Here is a 26,601-nt window from a genome sequence, read left to right as displayed (position 1 = left end):
GATACTCATTCATTCACAAGAGCACGCACACACACACACACACACACACAAATACACACAGAGTCCTGCTGAGACACTGCATTGTAGAAAACCCCAAACCTACCAAATGACAAATTAAACTCATTGCATGTATGAACAGATTTCTTAAGAGAAGCTTGTGCCCTGACAAGAATTCCCATGTTGTGTTTAAAGAAAGTATATTTGGGTGTGTGTGAGTGTGTGTTCCAGATGCTCTAACACACTTACACTGAATATTGATTAGTAGCAAATGGTTGGTACAGCCTTTAATGTCATCAAACGTCTCTCTCCGGTGCTTCTCCTTTTGATTCTGGAGTAGATTCCAGGAGAAGCAAGCCTTTGCATTGTCCCCCTGGACACATACCTGTTGTCTCCTTTTAGTACTATAACTTTAATGCACCTCCCCTGTTCCTTCCAGGAGTAAGCATCCACAATGACCAATCACTTTCCTGAGGCAAAAGAGGTGTGATGTGGGCAAGGAAGTGAGATTAATTATGCAGACAGAGGGCTGGGGGTGGGCAAGAACGAGAAACGCTGCAATTCAGACGGATAATTACAGAGATGGGAATGGGGCGGAGTTACAGCCAACCACTGGTAATGATGAAAGATGGGAAGAATAAAGTGCCAGAGAGATTAGGAGAATGGTGTATGGTGATGTAAATCGTGTAAACATGCATTGGAGGCAACAGGAAATTACAGGGCAATACAAATATTTGGAAATCAGGTGCCCTGAAATCAGCGTTAGTTTATTTGTTAGTTCCCCTCGGGGGAAAAAAAGCCCATTAACACATTCAAACAGCACAGCCCATACTCTCTCACAGACAGTCACACTCTTGATTTCCTCTGACTGGCACCAGCCATCATCTACAAGTTATTTTCCCAAATGATGAATCTCATCCATTGAATGGCTGCTGCATCCTCTGCAAACACACACACACACGCACACGCACGCACACACACACAAACACAAACAGAAAATAAATATTTATCATAACGGAGTTTTTAAAAAAAAGAATGTTTGAGATAGTTCAGGGTCAAAATGGAGGCGGTTACCATTCTAACTAATCATAAAGCGTCTAGTCTCAATTGGCCATGAGTTAGCTGCAAGGCTATGAAATGGTCTCAAGACAGTCATATAAATAGCAGCAATATGTCACTGAGCAGATGTGCTTTGATCAAGTCGAAGATTAAGACCCTACATTTCAGAAGCTCTGCTATCTCATACTGAAGATATTCAACACAATTTGCATGAGGAATTTTTGCCACAAGCACTATCTTGTCACTGACTAAGATAAGGCAAGATGGTGTGACTGCTGCTATTTCTTTCTTGATGTAAGAAACTTAAAAATTATTAATGTTACTTGATATTCTGGCCTCTAAAATAAAATTTATTTTATTTCCATTTAATTAAAATCAAGATGCTTTTGCTCAATTTAAATGTTTTAAATGCCCTGATATTTCCTCACTTATTTGAGTACATTCTGATACACAACATCTTTGTAGTTTGTCAGCGCTTGAAAATGAAGCCTCTGTCAAGGTAAATTGTCTCAGCTGCTGTCTTTGTGGCACAGCCTCTCTCCTGCAGTGTTTGGTGATGGAAAACAGGCAACTGATGACATGCATTTGTCTTCATAATGTTGCACATATACAGTATCTGCATCCTCAAACAGGGCGATAAAGACTTTGGTGATGGTACAGCTTTGTCACTGACAGATGAGGAGCATGCCACCACATCCTGCAAAGAAGAAGCTCGTAACACTGTTGCTTTTCTCTTGCTCTGGCTTCATTCGTTGTAGGGAACAAAGAATCAAAATACCAAAGGGGATACAGGGTTTATTTTCTTGCTGGGCCCTCACACCCAAGATGTATGACCTCTCATATTTATATAAAAATTAAAGGTTGCAAAGAACTCACTGTTTTGCTAAACCTTTCATGTGTCACGCATGAAACCTTTCATGTGTCACATTCCAGGAACTTTTTCAACTATACTCAGTCGCAATCATAAAAGAAGAGCATAGGCAGCATCTGAGCACACCGTGTCCAATCAAATGATCCACAGTCATATATGTTTATGGTATGTGCCTGTTTAAAAAAGAAAACCTATTATTTGCTCAACTCACTGGGCTTTTTCTTGAGTGTGCTCTGCCAGTATGAGCTACTGCAATGTCCCCATTTCCTCCTATGGAAAAATCAAATGCACTGTAAAATTATTCTGCCCCAATTCTATCAGATAATCAAAAGGGGTCAAAAAGTAGAACATTAATTTGCCCTTTTAACTATTTTTTCTTCTCCAAATTGCACTTTAATAATAAAATAATCAATATTCTATAGCACAGTCTCTTCTCCTTTAACAATTAACCTCAAACTTCATTTAATAAGACCTTAATTTGTAGGGTTGAGGTGAGTGTTCGTCCTTTGCATTCATGAATTAGAAAAATGTATTGTTCCACTTAAGATATGTTAGTTTAGCCTTCTGGGATAAACAGCTTGCTGACACAAATACTGGTCTATTAAAACATGTAGAATATGGTATTGATCTGGCCTGTATGTCTACCCAGATTTATTTGGAGTTTTACCTTCCTGATATAGTGTCCTCTCACCAGTTTTACCTTTTTATTCCCCCATTGTCCTTGCCCTCCATTCTTCTGTCATTTTTCTCATTCATTGCCTCTCTGGTTATCTCTTTCTCTCTCTCCAGATTGAAGCCAACATGCCCCGAGAATCCTTTCAACTCATCAACTGCAGGCCATTGGCTACAACCTGTCAAAGTCATAAAAATGATGTAGCCAAAACAGTAAAGGGATCATTAATGAGAGGACACTGAGAGTGTACTACAGTCTTATTGGATATTGAATTCCTTTCCTGATGAGCTCTGTGTGAACTCTCTAAACCACTGGAAACATTCCCACATTCTATTGGATATAATCCAACACAAGTTTGCAGATGCCGCCGTTGACCTCCATCGTGTTCAGCTCCTCGGGGGGCTGAGCAAATCTGCGCAGGATTATGGGAAGGAGGTTGACTGATCCAACCAATCCAGTGCCTGCGCTGGGGATTCCCCTGGCAGGGGGGAGATGGGGGCCACTGTGCAGTATCGGTGTGCAAACATCTCCCAGGCTGCGGACTCTCCCCTCCATCAAACGACAACACAGGCAACCAGGGCACACACAGCAGCTACCTGCTTTGGCAGCAGACAGAACACAGGCAGCAGAAACAGCTAAAGTTACCGGAAGTGAAAGCAACAATCTGCCAGTGACCAAAGAGACTTCTAACAACGAGATTAACAGCCTGACGCAGGACGACATGGGGTCTCAAGGATCAGGCAGTGAAGTGTACTGCCAGATAAAAACTATACGGACCCCAAAGGATCCCAAAGCTAAAAGGACACCTCGGTATACAAATGGCAGTGTGGTGGCTTCTGACATGGTGGGAGGGGTTTGCACTGACTCCACAGAAAATAAGGAGCAGACACACGAAAGGAGGAGGGTACAGTCTCTACGTCTAGAGGGCCGTCGCTCAGTATTAAAGACAGGGAGCGTTTGTACGACAGTGCATGCCACCCCACCACGGCCCTGTCGAGTGATGGCGACCTCGCCTCCGCGCCTTTGTGGGACATGTGGGAGGAGACGATCTCAGATTGCACCCTGCACTGGAGCGTGTCGCAGAAGGGCTGCCAATCAAATAACAGTGAGTCAGACTTTACCAAATCCTCCGCGGAAGCCTTCTGCTCTCAACCAGTCAAAGAAAGAGTCTAGTCTGGAAACTCAGGCTTGCATCAAAAGCACAGACTCTCCAAACACAGCAAAACCGACATCACTCAAGACTTCTCAAATACCGCAGCTCTCACACACCATACCCAAAACCCACAGCTCACATTTCAACCACACATCACACACCCAGACCAAAACAAAATATTTAAAGTCACAATCAAGGCCACATTCTGTTGAATTCACGCATCTCAAGGATTCAGCTACACAAACAACGGACGCACCAGCAGAAGAGACAAAACGGACAGAGTTATGTGACGAACACAATGACAAAATACACCAAGGCGAACAAACACCAGTCCGCTCATCTAAACCTAAAGCTTCTTCCCTTTTAAATTTCATAGGCACCCCACCCCTACCTGCAAAAAACTCTCCTAAACAAACACATTCGGACGTGGCAGAACAAACCAAAGTCACCCAGCAGACTACGAATTCTCCTCGGAAAACATCTTTGGTTCGAATCAAACTCAAGGACTATGCAAAAAAGAAGAGCAAATCATTAGACGAGCACACCCTGCCTTGTAAAACTCACATGAAAGCACAATGTAATGGCGCTCCAGGGGGACTGTTGAGCGGCCAGGCAGGAACCGCTCCACGTGGGCTTGAGACCCAGCTACAAAGTGTGGAGGAGAATCTAGTGTCCAATCAGGAGAAGATTAAGGTGCTTCTCAATGTCATTCAAGACCTGGAGAAGAGCAAGGCCCTCAGTGAAGGGTGAGTACAGGGGCACTAATGAGAGAGATAATGGGTAGGAGGGAAGATATGAAAGATGTAGAGGGAAGAGTAAAGCTGAAATTAAGAATAAACTGGAGATTTACAGATGTTAACTGCAGAGAGAGCTGCTATGTGTAGGATATTGTGCGATCAAGAGACAAGAAGACGACAAGGGAGTGCAAACTAGAGAGTATGGTTGACTTTCTAAAAAGTGACCGGCAGACTTTCAATAGATTTTAAATGTCAGACAGGTAGATAAAGGATTGCCATAGAGGAAAATGTGTGTGCTGTGTGTTTGATGCAGTCCTGTATGGATATTTGACACCTGCCGAACTTCTAAGTGTTTCTTCCACTGTTTTTTCACACCTTCAAAGGTTGTGCTGCACACTACGACAGCATCCCCCAGAGCCGTCCCACTGCCTGCTAATCAGTACTGCCTGCTTTTCTTTCCCATCCTGCAAGCCCTTTTATTCACAAATCCCTCATCTCCTGCTCCAAGTACAGTGCTGCTACTTCACTTCACGCACTCTTTGTGCAAATTTTCTTCCTGGACCTACTTCCTTTCAGTTAAGGTCCTCCACTTTTTCGTCAGCTATTTAACCCAGAGGAAGCTGTTCTTCTCTGCCCCCACATATAATCTCCAGCACAAAAGTTGAGTGAATGTTCATCTTTCAGTTCAAATCGGTAATAATTACATTGATTCCAGTCTCTACCTAAGCCGAGGGGCCATGGACACAAAAGCCTGCTCACCTATAGTCTGAAGTCTAAACTTTGGAACAACCAGATGTGTGCCACCTGAAGATCTTGAAAATGGAGGCTTGACCCACGTATGCTTTAGTAGTTTTCTAAAATCTCATTCAAAATGAACAAGCAGATGAAGAAATAACTGGTGGAAAATAATAAGCAATGTAAAATGAAAGAACTAGAGAGTAAGAGGGACTACACATGCAGAAATGAAAGTATTCTGAGTGGCTACAGTAATAAAAGTATCAGCTGGGCTGAGAGATTGTTGCTGTGCTCAGCTCCTCTCCTGAGACAAATACTTGTCTTCCCCTGTAGTTTGTGTTGTCTTTTGAAGAGGCTGGGGGTGGGGAGAAGCATTGTATCTCTTGAAATTAAAATGTATTTCTGCACTATGGAGGAAAGCCAAGCCTTCCTTGCAGACTAAGCACTTTAATCACTTGCCAGTCAGCACTACAGCTTTTCCTTTGCAACACACTTTTGACTCTTGATCAACCAAAATAACACACTTTCTCTCATGTTCCTTTGAAATGTACACCAACTTCTAGCCAACCTATATGATTGATTCTCCAGCCTCACCAGGACTAAACAGATGGTTTTCTGTGCCTCCTGCTGGTCGATAACATGCAGTAATGATCGCAATCTTATTCTTTGACCTTTGACAATCCCTGGAGCAAACATCTTACATTTCTGTGCTGAGTACAAGAGCAAGCAATGAAAAAACAGCTATGTTTTCAGTTTTGTAGTTGTCTTTTATGCTTTTGTTGACACCTAACTGTGATGTATCCCCACTTTTTCAATAGCAGCTTATTAATGGCATATATGTGGGTTTTATCAGCATTGTTAATTTATCAGTGAAGCGTGTGTGAATGTTTAATGTGTTGTTCCTGCAGTCGCAGCTCATACAGAACCGGTCAGGACATAAACAACTGCCCCACCTGCCAAAAGACTGCCTGCATCATCTACAGGTAATCTGATTTCCATAATGAGCTTACTTTACATAACTCACTGGAGACAACTCATTCTTGCCAGGAGAACTCTCAATGATCTTGTCCCATGTTCAGCTGCCCTTCTGTTATCACCCTGAAAATGCATCTCTCTCTTCTTGTTTCTATACATTCAATCAGCCTTTCTTCCTGTTGTCTCTGCACATTTCCACAGCTCAAACAAATAGACAATAAAAAGACCACGAGTAATCCACCTCATCAATATTGAAATGAACACACGCTAGGAGGAAGACAATCTCCAAGAATATTTATTTGCATGTGTGTGTTCTGTGCAAACACAAATGAATTCGAAATGCAAACAATGCATCTTTGCTGCTTCGGTTGTCCCTTGTGTATGCGACCTAAATAAATAACTGCATTCTTTGATCTGAAACTCACCAAGCTGACTCCTCCTAATCTGACACCACATACTGTAGTTTAATCCTTCCACCGCCTGCACCCCACCCTTCTTAGTTTCCTCTTTTCATGGTGTAAATAATAACATCTCTCATGCCATGCATGTTCAATCCCACTTTCATCTCCAACTTCAATCAATGTGGTTTCTTCTCATCCTTGCCACAAGCTATGACGATCACCTGTTCACCACTCCATGCAGATCTCCAAAATCATCATGCTCTGCTCATGCAAGAGGGACGTGGAATTGGGCTTATGCATGTATGCCACTGCAACATGGAAAAGCACAGGAAGATGATATCAGAAGAGGAATATTTACTCATAAAAAGAATAATATAGCCTTTAAAACTCCTTTACTATTGTCAGGAACTCCTCGTCTGTGTAGATCAGATAAAATCTGTTGGCCCGTGGCTATTTTTACTTGTTTACAATCACATAAACTTTCCTGTTGGGCTACAAAGGATAAAGACGCATTTTACATTTTTTCTCCCCCACTGTTCCTAATTTTCAACAACACAACCTGCTCACAGCACCAGCACACATGCCACCCTCCAGCATTGCAACTTTCATTTCTGCTGTTGTTTTCTTCGTGCAGCTCTGCGCCTCCTCATCCTCCTCCTCCTTCCACACACTTCTGCCTTATTGCAGCTCTTAATTCTTTTAGCTCGGTTACTTGTGCTGAAGCCCACGGGGGAACACAAACATGTAATATTTTACCCATTTGTGCACATGTCCTTACAGATCTACCTTCATTTAATGTAATAGTATCACTACATAATAGTACTTTACATTTGCAATGTTTACAGCTATTTGCTTTTTGTGCTGATTACTAATTTAACAATTATGTAATTTATTTTTTAGGATAGAGATATATATACCGGTATAGGATTATTTGTAGTTAAGTTATTAATCCAATTTCCAGAAGCATAGATTGCATAATGATTTATTCAAGCAGCTAAGTGCAGTTGCTTAGATAGTTGCTTTTCCTGCATTGTTTTTTGTTTCCAAAAACTACATTTAATACTCCATTTAACGAAATATTCTAATCAGTAGTATCAGAAATAGAACATGTTTACCCATTTTTAGTTTTAAATTCTACAGTGTCGTACTTTAGACTTTAAACATTACTTTGTTGAATTTCTTGATTGAAATGATTTTCAGTCCCAAACTGGTGCCTACATAGTGGTAAATGAGAGGACCCGTTGCAGTTAACAGATCCACAGGCTTTTCACTTCAAAACCACGTCTTCTCATTCACACACCTTTACATCTAATATTTAAAGATCCAAATACATTTGAGAACTGATGCTGGATTGTGCATTCACTCATTCGCCCAAGCCTTTGTCACAATACCTAAATAGTTAGAGATTAAAAATCATTAATTCATTTGAAGACGCCCAAATGAATATCAAACTCTGAGTTTGTTCACATAGTATACCCCCCCCCCCTCCACACACACACACACACACACACACACACACACACACACACACACACACAACAGAGAGCCAATTCCACTATTGAATAAATGGTAGCGTGTGGGCAGCATAGACATAGGTGAGTTCTATATTGTTAAATGTATTGTTAAAAAAGAGTGAGATTATAATTTAAATGGACAGGTGCACTTCTGTGTATGTTTGAGGAAGAGACAGACAGACGGACCCACAGACAGAGACGAGAAATATCGGTGTATGTACAGTCACGGTACATCTTGTTTATCATTTATTGATGAACAAAGCTTTTACTTTCTCATTCTTTTGCTTCTTTCCTCATCTCTCTCCTGTGCTCCTCCTGTGGCAGCTGAGACCTTCCTGCCCTCCTCTCTCACCGCCTCTGGTGGCTCTCATTCTTTCTTTCTTTACTTGCTGCCTCTCTTCTCGTTTCCCTCCTTGCAGTGAACTCGCTGCACTGTTTCATTAAAGCTTTGTGTTTTCTTTCATTTTTTGTACCCCTAAATTTCCCAGAGGACACTTGTTTTCTCCGCCTATAACTCCCTGCTGCATATTTACCGTCGCTCAACTGGGAAACCTGCACAGATTAGATGTCAAGGGACTGCGTTAGCATGGATGCTTCAGAGTGTACATGCTTGCACGTGTGTTCCTCCTTTTGTCTCTATCTCTCTCACACACACGCACACACACACGCACACACACACACAGTTAGAACAAAAGGAAATCTATGAAACTATGAAAAGCCAATAAGGGTGTAATGTGAGGCTTGGAAAGAAGAAAAAAAGTTGAAGCAACTTTATCTCCAATTTGGGCTCCTTTTCATTTCCACCTCCAATTACTTTTAGCTCAGCAGCCAAAAATCCATTAATGCATAAAACACAGAAGAACAGTATAGATTTCAGATGAGCTCTGAGATGAACCCACTGCAAATGTATGAAATCTAGAAGAACATACAGTATCTCTATTAAAGTGATACTTTTAGAGGAAAATGGAGAGCTGTCTCTATAGGATAGCTCGCAGTTCACAATTTTATATCTCTTCACACCTTTTACTAAACCTCATAGGCACCATGTGAGCTACATAAATACATTTGACTTGGTTTAACACCATCCCAACTGCTAAATATGGCTCTCTTTTCTTTATGTTTTGTAGCGTAGAGCATGATTTCCGACAGCAGGAAGGACGATTGCAAGGTGTTATTGAGGCTCTGGAGGGGGAGTATGATGTGCCTGCTCCAACTCTTACCAAGCCCACGCCAACTCCACCGTCCTCTTACCGCCCCAGCACCAAAGGCCGTGTGAAGAAACTACGCAAAAAATGCTTCTGGTGGCTGTAACCTTTCAGACTAGAAGACATGCAGTGGTCAGTAAGAGATCAGCAGAGGCCAAAGCTTCGGAGTAACCTGGTTTTTCTGGGTCGGTGGGTGCATTTTCCAAGATGTATCCCTGTAACTGGCAGGTTGTCCAGGGAAAGTCATCCTTGCCTCTACTATGAAAAGAAACGGCAGGATGAGGACATGACAAAGACACCTGAGCCAGCTTGATTCACCTGAGATGTTAGATCCCGAAGACAGGCTTTTCTTGTTCCAAACCAGACTTCGGTTTATAATTTGTGATTATTCTCACATGGGAACACCCATTTTCCCATATTGCCTTTAGAGCAGAAAATATGGCCACTTGGCTGAGTGACTGTCTAGACACCTGGATAGGTGCATTTATGAGACTGCTTAATGGAAAAATACAGCAATAAGCAAGGGACTCTGAAAATCAAAAGTTCTTGACGGTTGAACTTTTGGATTCAGATGGTTTGGACAGCCATTTTTTGAATGTAACAACTGAACGACTGAAAGGATGACAGCGAACCACGAGCTAATGAGACCTCTGCAACTGAAGGCTCATGTGATGGATATCAGGGCTTGTGTGAGCGTGGTAGAGATTTTATTAAGAACACATTAAGAGACAGCAGCTCATCAATGGCTGACAGGTGGTGTCAGATAATTAAATATTCTGTCAACGCTGACTGACAGAGATTGATTCTCTCCTTTTACAATCTAAAATGGAAGTGTTTTGATTTGAGCACAGCCTTTATTCAAGGATTCTCTCTCTCTGTGTCTCTCTCTCTCTCTCTGTCTCTCAAACACACACACATACATATATTTGTGGTTATAAGTGTATAGTTAATGGTCTGAATTATAATTCATTGCACACATTGTGCAGAAACCTCCTCTGTTGTCTTGCAACAAAGCATCACTTTTCATATTAAAGTGACATTATGTAACTTTTAAACCTTAAATCAGCATAATGAAAATAACAGAAACGATATACCAGTTAATTACAGGAGAGTGTTGCCTTTCCCACAACCATGGCTCAGTAAATCACTGCCCTTGCTTTGTAGTTTTCAGTTTGTGCAAGTTGCAGTATAAAGCAAAATCTATTACAAACTGTAAGGCTTTACAGCACTTGGCTTAAAAGTTGCTAATGCTGTTAAAGTCAGAAAGTCAGAACAGCAGTTAAGAGATGAAGGAGGGTGTTGGAGGAAACTAAGAAAAGAAAAGGTCAATCAAGTGTCAAATGACAAGTAGTTCAGAAGTTGTGTTCAACTGCAAATATCTGTCGTGCCGCTGGTCACATCACTCATTCAATCCATGTTGACAGACATTCCTGTGGTAGCATGATATAGCAGCAAATGGTTGAATCTTTTTATCTCAAAGAAATACTTGATGTAATATTGTTGTCATGTTACTTGAACCAGGTAACGATAGCTTGGCAGCAACATTAGGTTAGTCTGAACCATCCATAGCTGTGCTCCCAATTCAACACCTTCCAATAGCAGCAGAGTCATTTTGTGTAAAATTTCAGCATTGGATTGTACTTGATATTATTCTTTGGTCTCTCACAGCTGATTTGAATCATTTGAGAGTAAACAATGTTGTCTTTCAGTGAAAAATACATAAAGGGTACCAGCTCAGTGTGCATGTACAGCAGTGGTGTTGAACAAAACATCTTAGTCAATGTTGCTTTAAACAGACACAATCAAAACTTGTCCAAACTGCTTTTAAACAGCACCCCACTGGTTCATTAAGCTGCCACAGGCAATAAAAAAACACTGAAGTAAAATCTAAAGAAGCAAACTTGAAGGCACCTTAACCTGGGTCAACCTTTAAAATTGGCAAATGTAAACTCTTGACACAACCAGCAGAAAATTAGAATCCGAATCTGGCTGAAGGGTTCTTAAACGCCAGGAGTACGACACAACTTAACAATATCATTTTCAAAGCTTCCACAATGTCCCTTTCTTCCTTATCTTCACCCTCTATGTAAAATAAAAAAAGTGCGTATTTTGAAAAAAGTGTGCTGTTCCTGTAAATTTGTGATTTATAGTGAAATAACCTGAGCTACTGTAGGTGTTGGTGTTGCTTGTCATTCACTTGAAACGGGAGACAAAGTGAGTAAAGAAAAGTTAAACATTGTTGAACTCGCTCACAGTAATGTTGGCATGTACTCACGATTAAGGCGTGCTCGCGACCCATTGTGATGACCGTCCTGTTGATGACCCTCAGCAAAGACACCACGATATCCTGAACGTGTTGAAAGGTTTCCCCCTGAGAGAAACAAATCACAGTCTAATGGGTTCAACCTTGAGACAGAGTGAATGTTGGGACTCATTTAAATCACAAATAGCTGAACAATAATATCGGTTGTCTGAAAACACACCATAAGATACCAGTAGGATGAACACCAAGTATAAACAGAAGCCAAACGTTTGCTTTAAGTCAATATGAAAGGGTCACCCTGCTTTATTTCCTTTCATTTGTTGTTCAAACTAATGTTGAATATTGGGACGGCATATTATATATGATAGAGTTTTTGTGCATGCGGTGTGTGCGTGCAGACCTATTTTGTTATTCCTGTCTTCCCCTTTCTTTATAGCCAGTGTTCTGTTTACTTACCTCCATCTGGCCAAGGGACAGCAAAGGGGACCAGCTGCTAGCAGACTGTCTGTGTTTGTGCTGGGACCTGTCCCAAGCCAAGTTACTGATTCTTTAATTACATGACATCTGCACTGACGAATGTTAGCATATTGTTTGTGTTGCAACAGAGCTAAAATTAAAAATATAGATAGTAGTGCAGAGAAGCAAGCCATGAAACAGCCATGAATGCTGGATTTATATTGTTTGGCAGTGAAGTTTACAGAGGTGACACAGCAATGAAAACAGTTCTGCAATTCATAGGAAATAAAGTCTAACTGATGACAAATGCATATATGCAAACTGACCTTAACGTGAAGGTAAAAATAAGCATCTTGAGAGTCATTGCTCATTCAGCAAATACACACGTGCACATGCACACATACACACATGCACACACACACACACACACACACACACACACACACACACACACACAATCATGCAGTGTGCTGTCAGTTTAAATTGAAGCAGATATACCTGGCCAGTATCTCAAATTTTTGCATGTGTTTTTTTGTGCGTGCACATTGGCTTGCCTGGTTTTCAAACTGACTCAGCCATGAGAGAGAAAGTAGTTCCATTTACATTTCATTTAAATTTTAGTCACACAAATACACAATATGCACACATTCTGGGCAGCAGCTGCTCCAAAGGAGACAAACTCTGTCCTACTGTAGATATTCTGGTCTCCTGGAAGCAGATTCTGAGACATTCATCTCAAAGCAGAAAGGTGAGACTCTCTCTCTCTCTCACTCCTCTCACTGTCTGCAAACTAGCATGTTTCTTTTTTTCCAACTGCCAAGCTCATTTAAAAAGGGAAAACAGAAAACATTGTTTGCGGGGTAGAGGAAAGAGAAACAAACTCTGGCAGGACGTGTCTTCTGTCATTCTCTGTTAACATCCTCTCTTTAGGCCATGCAGTGCACACACAGTTGCTGCACATGCCTAAAAGTTTCACAAAGTTTTATAAATTCAAGACAAATTCTCCCGCAGTCTTGAGCATCTGTCTAGTGTGCCATTGTATTCCTCCGCCTCTTGCTCTTGGGTTGGAAACAGCTGTAGTGTGACAGCTTAATCGCCACACAGCGAAGAGCAGAGAGCAGGGTGAAAATAAAAGGAGTTCAAAGAGGTAAGAACGTCTTCCAGCACTTGTGATTCCTCTTTGTCTTTGTCATTCCACTCTCCTCTTTTTGCTTTTAATCCCTCTATTTTATCATGAAATCCCTCTATCTTTATCTATATTTTCCTCCTTAAATTCTCACCTGTTTCTCTGCAGTGCTCCTCCGCTAGCACCACTCCATCAAATCAAACTCCATTCATTACTTTTCCAATTTCTCATCTTTTGGCTCACGCCCCATTAGTCTTATCCACACAAATAGAGCTGCAATAAGCCATACCTTCTCTTCAAAGGCTCAGCAGGCTGTCAACAACTTGCAGGAGCAATTAAGCCTCTCTGCTGGATATTGGGGATATATTTGTGCTGTCTATGCATATTAAACATGCCTAGTTAAAGCGACAACTGGTTTTGCTCTAACTGGCAAACATGCAGCAGCACATATTAAACCCTCGTCATTAGTAGCTAATTGGTTATGGGTGGCTTCATTGCCAGACCTTGATGTTGTGAGTCTATTTCAACTTTTGTAACAACTACCGTATATGCACTCCTTTTTAGTGCATGTTTAACAGAGAAGAGTCTAATTTATTAAAACAAAATGCCCTCTCACCACACTGTCCATGCTGAGGACCTCCAGGATGTTGTTGAGCAGCTCCAGACTGTTTCTCCTGTCATCGTGTGGCCCGTCGGCCATACTGACCAGTGCTCCACTCAACTCCCTCAGCATCATGGGTAACAATACATCACGGCACTCTGAGAAAACAAAATGCTGCATTAGGAATACGTCGCCATTTAAACCATGTCAGGGCCCTTATATCAGCTGGTGGAGACAGCTTTGCCCACAGAGCTCTGACTGATACTCCCATCATTAAGAAAGAAAAAAAGAAAAAAAACAACCTAAAGACCTGACTGCACGGCAACAAGACATCAATCCAGTGTCAGCTAACATGTCCACCGAACTGAGCCTCACAGTCAATGCATTAATCACCAGGGCAAACAGCTTCTTTTGACCTTCTTTCAATAAATCTTTTCAAATTTTAATTAAAGTGTTGATTTGGTCACATGCATAATGCATTATCAGTCATTGCCCTACTTTAACGTAAAGATCACTTTAGTTAAGCCTTACTGATCGAAAGATTAAATCACTTTTGTGCTTGGAGGCTCACTTACCTGAAGAGAAAAAGTATCAATTTCACCTTCTCCAGTTTAAACCCCTCGACAACACAATATAGCAGTGAATCCTCCCAGTTGGCGTCTTTTTAAGAGGTTGGTTATTTTAATGCTACCAGATTTGTATTTGACTTGAAACCCCACTAAACCTGTTTAATCCATCAAGGCAAAAACTCATCATATTTTGTCCTTTTGCACAGAAAAAACAATGTGTTTCAAAGCAGTACTGCGCGAAAGAGATTAGGAATTAATCCACCTGCTTTCTGGGAACTCAGTTTACCATGAAACCTGCAGAGAACACTATTCCCTGCTGATGACCCGAAAGACCAGCTGTTTGTTTTTATTGATCTGACAGACAATGTTTGGGGGTGTAAAGGATATAACTTTGAAATGCTACGTGTCATGAACACACATTCTACATATCATGGATGCGTATCCAGATGAACGCTGCTGCTCTGTACATACAGAATACTATTAATACTAAACCACGTTCAACAATGTTTTCATACTGAGAACATTTTATTATACACAAAACCTTACAGTCTGGTGGGCCTCCATAAACACAGGTGGGAGAGAGGCGACGTATTTTGATGTATTCTGAATGATTCCACCTGGTTGAAATTTAAACAAAAAAGCCTCCTTTATTCACAGTTTCATTTTTTGCTTGACAGAAACATTTTTATTTCAGACAGCACCCGATTCTCTTTCTGACTCCTTAAAAATCAGGAAGCTTAAAAGGGAAAAAAAATTGCTCGCTCACGCTCAGCTCCAGACTAATGCAGAGCAGTGCAGGAATTATCTGTTTTGATTTTATGGAGATTTATCCTTAAACGCCTGAATATGAGAATCAAACACGGTGAAGCACCAGATGTGCCGGTAATACTCTTCCACACCACATGCCTTTAGTCGCTGGTGCAGAACACTGCCTTTATCTTTGCAGGTAATTCTCAGCGCTGTGCCTACACCCGGAATGTGGGGCGTCTTCTTTGAACTGAACCATGGGGTAGCTCCCAGGATTAGGTAATTCTTGAAAAAGCTATTTCAATTGCTGTTTCAGCTCTGGTATTCAGAAGCTAACCACACTCTGCGAAGAAATATGCATTTTACATGCACACGTCCCTGCACTATTTTCTAAGCAAGAAGTATTTCTCAAAGGGAAAAGACGCGCTCTGAATGTGGATAACCTCGAAGGTTCAATCCAATGAATAAAGGCCTCCAACTTCAGTTGTATAACAGTGTGTCAATGAAGACTTTTGAGTTTATTATTGTTATTATTATTATTATTAATTATTATTATTATTATTATTATTATTGTTATTATTGGGGCAGTGGTAGCTCAGTCTATTAAGAAGCAGAGGCCCCAAAGTAAACAAAACAGGGAAGGTATTCTTGTAGGGGAAGGTGCCAGAACACCTTCAGAGCAATGTCACGGTACCCTTGAGCAAGGTACCAAATGATGAGCTGGAAACTCATCCAGGGGTGTACCCTACCTTTGCCCATATGCAGCTGGGGATAGGCTCCAGCACCCTTCCAGAGAACCCAAAAGGGACAAAGGGGTCAAGAAAAGGAAAGATATATATTGTTGTTATTGTTATTATGTGTAGAGCCACTGAAGATTGAAATGGGCTCTGCATCTTAAGTATAACAACCTTCTTGTTTATGACTGAAGTTGGCAAATTAGATACAGTATTTAATCAAATATAAGCTTATCTGTGCTGAAGAGTCAGAATCATTGCCAAAAGCTTGATTCATGAAACTATGATGATTATTCCTATTCTGTTATGTCAGCAATTTTAATTCAAATGTCATTGTTTTAATTTATTATAATACAATCATGTCATCCTAGATAACGTGTTCACACAACACAAATGCAAGTGCTGTGCCCGGAAGCTGTGTTGAAATCTGGAATCCTTTCCTGAAACCTCAGCAGTGTCCCTAATCCCTTGTCTCCTGAACCACTTGCAGAGACTTGGTGAAGTCTCCCGGCAGCTGCTTGGAAACAGACTACACTGAGTGAAAAGCTCAACTGGAGGCAAGGATGAGAGGAGTGGTGCCAGGAGAGATCAGGAAGTTGAAAAAACCAACAGAAACGTTTAGAAAATGTTACAATCAGGGGTCAAATGTTACATTCATCTGAAAGTGCAAAGCTCAATGCCTCATTCCTTATTAAAACAGTGTCTATGTGCCTTTTGCAAACAGCATTATCGTGTGGTTTATTTCACAGTATTTCTTGGAAGGTCAAGACCATTTGTTCATTCATTTGTGTGTCCCCACATAGGTACTAGCCAACCTGATAGCTAGCAATGCTACTGGTGTAATCACCCCCCTGGCTTTGCTTTGGATGAAGGGCCCTGATGCCTGGATGATTTGCAGTTTTTGCCTAGGATTTTGCCTGCAGGGCAATAAAGGACGCTGTAAATCAATGTAGCAGTGCTGCAGAAGACCGCTTCACCAAGGGGTTCTGACAGACAAATGGAAATTGAGGTATTGGGATGTATTTTTAGTTTTTCTCATCTTCACTGTGATCCCATACAGACAACAAACATTAGCAGGCACACCAACAGAGCCTAAAGCAGAGTGATTTTACAGGCTATTTCCATTTAATTATTAACATCAACTGGCACGAATGCATCCAACCGTGGTTTTGGTGCCTCACTGGTCTTTTGTTTATTTTACAGCTGAAAATGTTCTTTTTCTTAATGAGGTTTTGTTTTGTTTGAATTCAGAAGGTTAAAGCAGCAGATAGCCGCCCCACACGAGACTGCTCTGATAGCCCAGCGTGACAGCTCCAACTTTCTCTCTATTGTTTTATTATTTCACAACAAAATGCATTAAACTACAGGACACCAGGATTGAACGACATCTCACAGGAGACGTGCGATTCGCACGGTGTGAACCAGTGATGTCCCATTAGTATCCATCTTTCCATCCTAACCTTTTCTTGACTTCGCTTTTAGGAAGGTAGAAAATATTATAATGGGGAATTTTGTGGGTGCAAACTGAACTAGAAGGGTGTGCTCTTCCCCTGGGTGATGAATCATATGTATCACTCAGCAGGTTTGTGTGGCTAGCTCTCGCCTTATTATTCCTACATCATTTTCCACTTTCTTATCCCTCTCACATTTCTTTTGTGAGCCCAGTAATTTATTCATTAGCCATCATTAAAGGGTCAATGGGTCATCAGTATTACAAATATCACTCTCATTTCATTTGTAAAAACATAAAAATGGTTGAATAGAGGTATTATTTCCATGCAAGTACACATTCATTATTTATATGTGGATTTACATCACCCCCCCACCCAAAAAAATGCAAGTCATACACTTGATATGATGGTGCTGAACTGAATGAGCATAATACACTGTGGTTTTTATGCCTGAACTGGCACTCTTCACTGTGGGTTTTGCAGTGATGTTGATAGGACCTGGCAAAGAGCAAACTGTCAGCAAAAGGTATGTAAACACAATCAGTAAAGGCTGCTGCCTTCACTACATTTTCCTTCATGGTTTTTACAACATATATGTAAACCACAAATATGGAGACTATGGAAAGCTAGATTTCAACACACAAATGCAAACGGTTTACACCTTCTTATCTTTGCTACAGTTTCGGCTTGACGGTAATCTCATTTCTCGTTCCACCTTTTACTGTGAGACTTATCCACTCAGTGCTGACTCTTATTGCAGAGAGATTGACTGAGCATTTAGACTGCTGACAGCATCACTTGCTGCAGCGTCTTTATCAATTTAACCAAGTTGGATCAATGACAGATGATGCCTCAGAATGACCCATGGCTGCTTACTCGTCTGTCCTCTCAAAGGAATTTAAGACTTTATGAAGCTGACTCCTGTGCTATCAGCTTTCAAATCAGATTTCCTATAATTTGTTGAGACTGGATAACAAACTGAAGGCTGATGTATGAAAACACTTGTAGATTTGTTTCTCTGCTGCCTGTTTTGATTATCATAATTAGCAACTGTCAACAGGCATATTTTATAAACCATTTACAAACCAACAGACCAGAACAAGATGCAGGAAGTTTGATAGTAGGAATTCCTCGCCTATTTTTTAATGTGAAATTATTTTTTGTTGTCATATGCATATTGAATTGTCTGATTAAGTTAGAATCTCCAAGGGATTTGTAAAGACGAATATTTAAACGGAACTAATTGCCATTTAGTCTCAACAGTCTTCAGTGCATAGGACGGAGCATGAATCTAAATATGAATGAGACAGAAGGAGAGTGTAGCAGATGCATTTCACTGAAGGATTATCTCTGTTCGCTTTGCTCCATTAGCACCATCCCTCCTGTCTGTCAGCTTATCGACCACGAAACTGAAACTGCAGTCTCTGAAACAATCAACAAACCATAACTTTTAGCTCCATATTCAGGATCACGGTGGAGGATTATTCCATTGGTTCTTTTTACTGATTGCAAAATAAATCTGGGATTGAGGAGTATTACATGGATGATCCATTAGAATCTTAAGACTACAGTATATGATGAGGTAATTTGGAAGACGTTGCTCACCATGTAGCGAAATCCAAAAATACCCGACATTCAGAAGTGGCTACACTGACAGAAATGGGTTTTGACACTGCAAAACACATTAAATTCTACCGTTCTTGGTGCCAACCAGTCCTCTAAATGCCTGGTGAAACAAATTAATGTAAAGAAACCTGTCAATACGCGCCATTGTAGACCATTTACAACTGAAATCAAACACTAAAAATGGAAATAAACTGAAAATGCTGACACACTGTAGGGGCAGAGTGACAGGTAGGCCACACTTATTAACCCTGACAAGGTTGCAGGATTAACTCCAACCCCTTAATCCATGCAGTGTTTTCTTATTTTTAAAAAGTTATTACATATGTAGAAATGACTCCAAAGATAAGGTTTCATGCATTCATATTTTTAGAGGTCAGTGTAACTCTGAATCCGGCACATGGTTGCATCAGAGCTTATTTGACATCCAAGCAACCTGTTACACGCTCATCCAATCTCACATGCCTTGAGCGGCACTTAAGCTGACAGCTTTGAAATTACAGCTCAAACAGCTTCTTTGAAATAAGCCAAAAGAAACGTGTAACAATAAATACAGCTCCCACTGGTACATGCATACTCTTGCTCACCCCGAGGGTAACCTCACATGCACCGTATTTCCAGTAATAAAAAATGAGCTTTTCAAAGGAAATGCAGTTGAAATGACCAACCTGTCATATCAATTTAAATCACAAAGTAAATAAATGAATTGCTGAAGTGTAAAACTGTGTTCAGGAGAGTTACAAATATAGGCCTAAAGTGACCTGTCACTACTGAAAACTGAAATCATTCAGCAGTGTTCTTAATAATTAACATTACATCAGTCATTCATATAAATTTTAGCACAAGAATGGATGTGAAAGAGACAAAAGGCAGAAAAATGCAAGAGATTTAATCAGATTGCTGGAGAACTATAAAACCTTTAAACAGAAGTTTTAGCTTCTTGTTTCCCGCACACTGCAGAGATACTAAAGCATATGGGATCTCCTATAATCTCTTCAATTTGCATCAAGATGAGCCACATGACTGCCGTCTTCTAGCAGCTGCACAGGCAGAGGGGTGGAGATGCATGAGAAAATGCAACGTGTTAATGGATTGACTCTGAAACTTTGGCCAGATTTGGATTATGAGTGGGCCAACAAAATGACAGCCATCCATCCGTCCCACTGCTCTTCGTCACTCTGTGGTCTTTGCCCCTTCTCCTCGCTACACACAATCTGTCACAGGGTTCGCCTGATAACATTATAATTTGCCTAAATTGAGGCATAATGCGCCACATCAATTTAATTTAGTCTCAAAACCAGATTAACCCATATGACATAATACACATGTATCTCCAGAATGCCCGTCTGATAAGGACAGCATTGTGTTTGTAAGTTAATTTTACAGTATGTGCTTGCCAAGAGCCTTAATCCTAAGAGAGTCTGCGAAAACAAATAAATAAAGTGATAAAATAAAATATTTAAAAAAAAAATCCAATCGCTTAAAGCACTAACTGAGATGGAGTTAGTTAAGCCAAACTCATGGCTGAAAAAAAGACAGGAAACACATAAGCTATAATTCAAAGGTTTAAGTAACTGAAATGAACGATTTCTCCTTTGATTAAAGCCTTGAAAACTATTTGTTTTGTAAATGTATGTCTTAAAGGGGTTTATTCACATTAAACTATATTAATTATAAAGAAAAAGTGGTAATAAATGTTCTTTTTAATCAAGGCTGTTGATGAAAGTCCGCTCTCCCTGTTTCTGCTCTCTCATACACACACACGCACATTTTTACAATTGGCTTGACTGATGTTGCAACACATAACAAAACAAGCCAAAATTCACTGGATTATTACATTAACGTGCTCAAAAAGTGTTAGTTCTGTTTATTTTTTATCATCACATGGAGTATTCCATTTGAGCCACAATTTTGGGACACACATAAGGTGCAAAAAGAGCCTGAATTTACAAAAAACATTATGAGCTGCACAAACACCTTAAGCATCTCTTGAAAACATCTTGACAGTTTTCCCTGAAGAGTGAGCTCAACGGGTCTTCTCACAGGGACAGACAGGTAGACAGACAGGCAGAAAGATATTAAATATGTATTGCAGGGCTGTGATAGGACATAGTGAGCCATTAGCTATTATGAATACATTATATGACAGTGCTGCATATTTCTGCCTCCTGGCCAAATTACGCTCTTACATACAAACCCTTGTATTAGCATCTCAATAGTCAGATGCATCTCAATTAGAACGAGTGTCAGCCCTCATTTAGTGTGGCAGGAATCGAGATGGAAAGCAATGTATAAACGAGGAAATAAATAAATAAGTCCTGTGGCAGAGGAATGCACAATGAGAGCATGAGAATGGGCTGCTGCTGACCAACAGTGCGATGTAAGACGTAAGCTGGCCTTAAAACTTGCACTTTTGGGATGTCAACTGCAAAAAATAGGGTCAATCGTGCACAAACTGACTTTCCCTCAAGCTATTTTCTTCTCCAGCACTGCCACACCTGTTCTCTCCTCTGACTTTATCAGCCTCGAATCCCTTGTTATCCTGGTTTTGTCTGCATCTCTTTCCGGCCACCTTATTCCTGCCTTTATGGCTATCTGTTAAGATTTTTATTCATTTATTTGTTTCTTTTTTTTACAGAAAGACATTCAGAATTCAGAACGGATTTACAGTATTCTGTGCGAAGCTGTGCACTGGTCTGTTTATCCTCCTCTTTCTTCTGTTGCTGCCATTATTTGCTCCACTGTTACATTTATTGCGTTCTCCCTTCTTCTTTTTACTTCCTTTTCTGGTGACAGAGTGTGACAGTGTGGTGACAGCTAGCCAGAGGGCCTAGCCTGTCGTCTCGCCCTCTAGGGAATCAATCATCTGAACCCAGATCAATACCCAAGGACCATATCGTAGACCTGCTCCTGACTTTGCTGGCAGCCATTGACTAATGAGTGGACTCTGTGCTACACAGGGCACTAAAATGCCCCATCATTCTGAAAAAAATGTGGGACCTATGTGAAAAATCCATTTAAGCACAGTTCAGTAACACGTCTTCTCTCGGGGACTCAGACCAATTTCTGCCTCAAAACTAATTCAGCCACAAAGCCTTATCTTTTCAGTTTGTAATGCAGAGACCATATTATGAGCCCCGTGAGTCTGAAATAGGTCCTTCGATAACAGAGCCTGTGTTCACTGTGTTCATATGCTTGGAAATATCTCAATTCAGCCCACCAATGGAGGCAAATTAGAAATATATAACAACAACAAAGGAAGGTGGGATGATTAGTGACTTTTGCACTTTAAAATGCACCACAATGAAACAAATTTGTGTCTAGGCATTAATACAGTATATAACATTGATGAGTATGAGATCCTGCTCCCTGTCTATTACATCAATACACTTCTCTTTTGGTAAACAGCAAGAATCAGCTGGGACATTCATTTAAATAACAATTTTTACACGCGATCCAAATGAATGACAAGCTGGTTCCAGACTCACAGGAGGAATGCTAGAATAGCCAGACCCTGATTGTTCTCTTCACAATGAGCACAGGTTCACATGTACTAGGCATGAGATCGTGATGTGGGGAACATTCTGCTGGCTGAAACATACTTTTGCGTGACCAGTTTTGCGCTGGATCTCGGTCAGAAGCGCTATGCTTGGAGGACAGAAAGGACCGTCTTATGCTAACCAGAGGTACTCAGGATGGTACCAGGGTAAGGTGCTCAGACCCATTGTCAGACATTAAGCTGCCATTGATGACACTGAATGGTTTTTCCATCCCTTACAGCTGAATCCAATCATGCACCTCAGGGATATTTTGTACTGTTGCGTCTACCACTGTCATGTCACACCACAGACGGCCCAGTCACAATTCAGCTGTGAGTAGATCCACAGGACACCATCTGTTAATTTATCTGCACCATCCTTACATTATTTAATAATCAATGAATTATTAATAAAAGGGAAAATCTTTTTGAGTGGAATTATTCAATCACTGAGGTTGAATGTGTGTTTCAATGGTTCCCCTTGTTTGGAAAACCAGAATGGACAAGTAAGATTGGGACTGTTGTCAAGTTCCATAAATGTCAGAGAAAAGGCTGCTGTCACTTAAATCTTTACTTTTTGTTTTTACTTTTACCTAAATCCACACATAAATGTGGGGTTTTTTTTCAATTCAGTGTAAATAAGTTAACTGATCCATTGAAAAAATAATGAAAAATATGGCAAAAGAATTTTGAGCGAATTAAATACAATTAACTACAGAACCTGACTTCTTGCATCACTATTCATCTCCTTCTCCAAATGATATTTTTATCTGCGTTGCCTTACTGGATGATTATTATATTATTCACCGGGCAAAGAAGATTACTCTTCGAGCATTAACACTGCACATTTATCCACCATATCAAGATAAAGCCCTTAAAGCAAACCGAGTGGTCATAAAAACAGTGGGGACAGCAATCCACCTTCTTATGTGATGGACTGGAACAGATGGAACACAGACCTTTTAGAGGAATCTTACCCGTTATCCAACTAGGGACTAATGTGAGCAGTTCTTTGGTTAAGCTGCTATTGGATTGAGGTTTGAAGAGGAGGAAAATGACGCACCTTGTCTCTTGAAGAGTTTGCTTCTGACAATCTCAGTCATGGAAGCAACCTTCTGTTTCTGGAGCTTCTCCGGTGGGATGCAAGAGTAAAAGTCATGAAGCAAATGACTGTAATGAGAATAACAGGCAGGGGAATAAATAAGCAGTGAGATTTTTTGCCCTGCTGAAAATAGTTTACGGTAGCTTGCTTAAAAGTAAAAATGTGTATATAGGAATTTGAAATGTTTTGCATTGCAATGAAAAAGTAAAACCACATCTTTAACTTTATTTTGTGAGTTGGAAAAAAAGCGGTAGCCACAAAAAATGTGATTGTGATGCTGCATAGAGATGAGCAGATTTGTTCATGCTGCATGAAAACAAATGATGCAAGACTAAACATGTTTTAATGAGACAGAATTTTGAGTCATCCCCCTGCCCCCAATTCAATTTTAGAATAACTAATCGGGTTAGTTGCAAGCTCTGATGCTACTTAGAAAGATTAAATGTTCGGAGTATGGACAAATCAGTCTCTGTTGGCTTCTCTACTTTATCTCCCTAAAATTAAGTCGCAGGCGCAATTTCAGAACACATCTGAAAGAATGGAATGTTCCACCTCTGGGCCCGAGCACAAGCCCAACAGAAACGTTTATTTAAATTTTGATGTGCATGAGCTGGCAGGTGGACAAGCTGGGCACAGCGGCTCAGCGCAGACTTATCAGGCACACTAATCATTTCAACTGAATTTAATTAAAGCCCCAAAATGTCAGCCTATTCGCTCATCAACACGCAAAGGACACAAAGAGCTCACAAAACACAGGCATAATGAGCAGGTATGTGTATTCATTTCTGGATTTAGCAATTAAAGAAAGATTTCAAGTCCTCTTCCTTCGCATTATATGTGTTTAAGCAGTTGCAATTAGTCCAGACTGAGGTGACAGAGATGTATCCGCACATTTGTTTGAATATAACATGAGCGACGATCCACATATGTAACTCTCCCAATCACTTTTCTGCCAATGTGCATTTGCAGGTTGGCGCCTGTTGCTCCAAGCTGTGTTGACAATCAGCTAATCAAGAAGAAGAGGCTGCAGATGAGGAGAACATATGCGCACGGGTCACGCAGATAAATGGGAAATTCGAATACGGAAAATCATGTTCCGTGTCAAGACAGCACCAAAAGAGTCAATTTAATCATTGCATCATTGAGTAATCAGGACAAACAAGAGCAAACATGCCTGAATTTCAAATTTCCACAGGAAAAAAATACAGCGCCTAAAATACGTAGTCTTTTCCAAACTGGGGAGGTCAATACCATCGGCTTATCTCTTGAAGAAACCAATGTTTTTTGGGTTGATTACAGGGGAAAAGAGAGGTTAAACAGGTCTGCCCAAGTCATTTTGCTCTCCAGGAGGCTGACAATAAACAGAAGGGTCAAATGGGTTTTGTTTGACTCTTACACTAAAATTGTCAATTTATCTAAGGGTAGATGGGGAGGACACATGTGTGTTTGGGGTGTGTGAGTGTGCATGTGTGTGTCCTCTTCTATTTTCGACATATTAAGTACCAGCATACTCATTCTACTAGCAATGTAGGGCCATGGTGGTGAAACAGGGCCATTGTACTGGGTCCCACAACATTAAAGGACTATTTGAGGGGTAAGACATGGGTTGGTTGGGGTTAGAATTAGGTTTAGGTTAGAGTTAGGGTGAGGGCTAAGATTCAGGGGTTAGGTGGGATGATTAGGTAATGTACTGTGTGTACACAGATAGAATTACAAGAATGTGCGTGTATGTGTGTGTGTGTGTGTGTGTGTGTGTGTGTGTGTGTGTGTGGGTGTGTGTGTGTGTGTGTGTGTTTAAAATGAGGTTTGATGGACTAAAGGGGCGCACAGAACTTGATCAAATGTGGCAGCAAATACATGTGCATTAGGCTGTATCCACCACACTATGCCGCTTTTTGTAATTGTTTTCCTTGTTCTTCAGAAACTGCCTGAACTGAATTGCCCCCTTGGGGATAAATAAAGTTGCCTGACTTGTGAATCTGAATATTAGTGAGCATAAAAAAAGCCATATCATCTTTTTTCCATCTGTGCACACCTGAGGAGTTTGGCATCAAATACTTTCTCGACATCATGCAGGACGGTTGGCAGGTACTTCAGGGCGGCAACCTGACGAGACACACAACACAAGAAAACACAGCAGTATCACTGTGATAAAAGCTTGAACATCAGTGAAAGTGGGGATAAAATGCTGATAGATTTTATTATGCCAAGACTACTTTAACTTTTCACAAATCAACCTGGTAGATGTTGCACATGGTTAGAGATGAGAGAAACATTAGAACACTGTTATGAATAGTGAATCAGAAAAGAGGTGAAAAGATGACAGGATAAAGTAAGACAAGGATGAAGATGAAAGAAGAGGGGAACGTGAACTGAAACACTTGTTGCTAGCATATGTGATTACCCTGAGCAGAAGAGTGGTGGTGTAGTCGGTCCTCATTAAACCACTTATGGACTCAAAAAGACTCCTCAGCGACTCCTCAAACTCTGTCTGCTCCTTCCCTTCATATAATCTGTGGTGGGAGGAGATGGAAATGAATGGAAATGCAATGGGGAGGAAAGAAACAAAAAGGATGAAAGTGTGAGGTGACTATCAGAAAACATGGTGTGACATGAATAGCAATGGAATGGAGGCTACAACAGAGCTGGCGGACCAGACTGAGGCAATAACTGAGACAAAAGAGACCCAAGTTGACATGAAAAACAGAGACCAATTGATTTGCATTTCTTTGGTTCACCATTATGAGGAATAGACACACATCATCTAATTAATCCTACAGAGAAGAAGGTTACTTTGTCCTTTATCCTATTGCAATAATCAATTCTCAAAGACCTAATATGGCCAAAGATAAACAAAACACTATCCATGTCAATATATATGTTCATTGGTAAGCATTTTGATATATTAAGGTATCTTGATTATTATCAAATTATTATCAAATTATATATATAGCATCTCCCACCTTTTTCCTGCCCATGTTCCCACTTTCTTTATGTAATCTGGTGGTGCTGTGCAGCTGTTAATTACAATAGAAATTTACTACTGGTGGGAAGGATTATCAAGTGGCACA

The 26,601-nt window shown here is 40.6% G+C and overlaps 2 protein-coding genes across 2 annotated transcripts in view; one reads left to right on the top strand and one right to left on the bottom strand.

The window, feature by feature from the left end:
* Nucleotides 1-26,601, bottom strand: part of LOC101068169 (dedicator of cytokinesis protein 2) — a 61,722-nt gene that overhangs the window by 22,976 nt on the left and 12,145 nt on the right. Inside the window, exons 22-26 of the mRNA XM_003970260.3 lie at nucleotides 25,935-26,043; nucleotides 25,566-25,636; nucleotides 23,492-23,598; nucleotides 13,782-13,924; nucleotides 11,596-11,691 (exon numbers count right to left, since the gene is read on the bottom strand). Of these exons, the coding sequence (XP_003970309.3) occupies nucleotides 11,596-11,691; nucleotides 13,782-13,924; nucleotides 23,492-23,598; nucleotides 25,566-25,636; nucleotides 25,935-26,043 (526 nt within the window). The remainder of the gene's footprint in view (nucleotides 1-11,595; nucleotides 11,692-13,781; nucleotides 13,925-23,491; nucleotides 23,599-25,565; nucleotides 25,637-25,934; nucleotides 26,044-26,601) is intronic.
* On the top strand, nucleotides 4,074-9,542 carry insyn2b (inhibitory synaptic factor family member 2B). The gene is made up of 3 exons (XM_029847143.1): nucleotides 4,074-4,499; nucleotides 6,134-6,208; nucleotides 9,243-9,542. The coding sequence occupies exons 1-3, from the start codon at nucleotides 4,318-4,320 to the stop codon at nucleotides 9,424-9,426; spliced, it is 441 nt and encodes a 146-aa protein (XP_029703003.1). The 5' UTR covers nucleotides 4,074-4,317; the 3' UTR covers nucleotides 9,427-9,542.

The sequence above is a fragment of the Takifugu rubripes genome, chromosome 14 (genome assembly GCF_901000725.2).
Source record: "Takifugu rubripes chromosome 14, fTakRub1.2, whole genome shotgun sequence".
In the NCBI taxonomy this organism is placed as follows: Eukaryota; Metazoa; Chordata; class Actinopteri; order Tetraodontiformes; family Tetraodontidae; genus Takifugu; species Takifugu rubripes.
This window is presented reverse-complemented; position numbering and strand designations above follow the sequence as displayed.

What these genes read in the sequence shown, in the direction of transcription:
- insyn2b (XM_029847143.1), top strand. Translation starts at nt 4,318, where the DNA reads ATGAAAGCACAATGTAATGGCGCTCCAGGGGGACTGTTGAGCGGCCAG. An exon ending in AGCAAGGCCCTCAGTGAAGG is followed by an intron (nt 4,500 to 6,133) that starts GTGAGTACAGGG and finishes TTGTTCCTGCAG; the next exon opens with TCGCAGCTCATACAGAACCG. An exon ending in ACTGCCTGCATCATCTACAG is followed by an intron (nt 6,209 to 9,242) that starts GTAATCTGATTT and finishes TATGTTTTGTAG; the next exon opens with CGTAGAGCATGATTTCCGAC.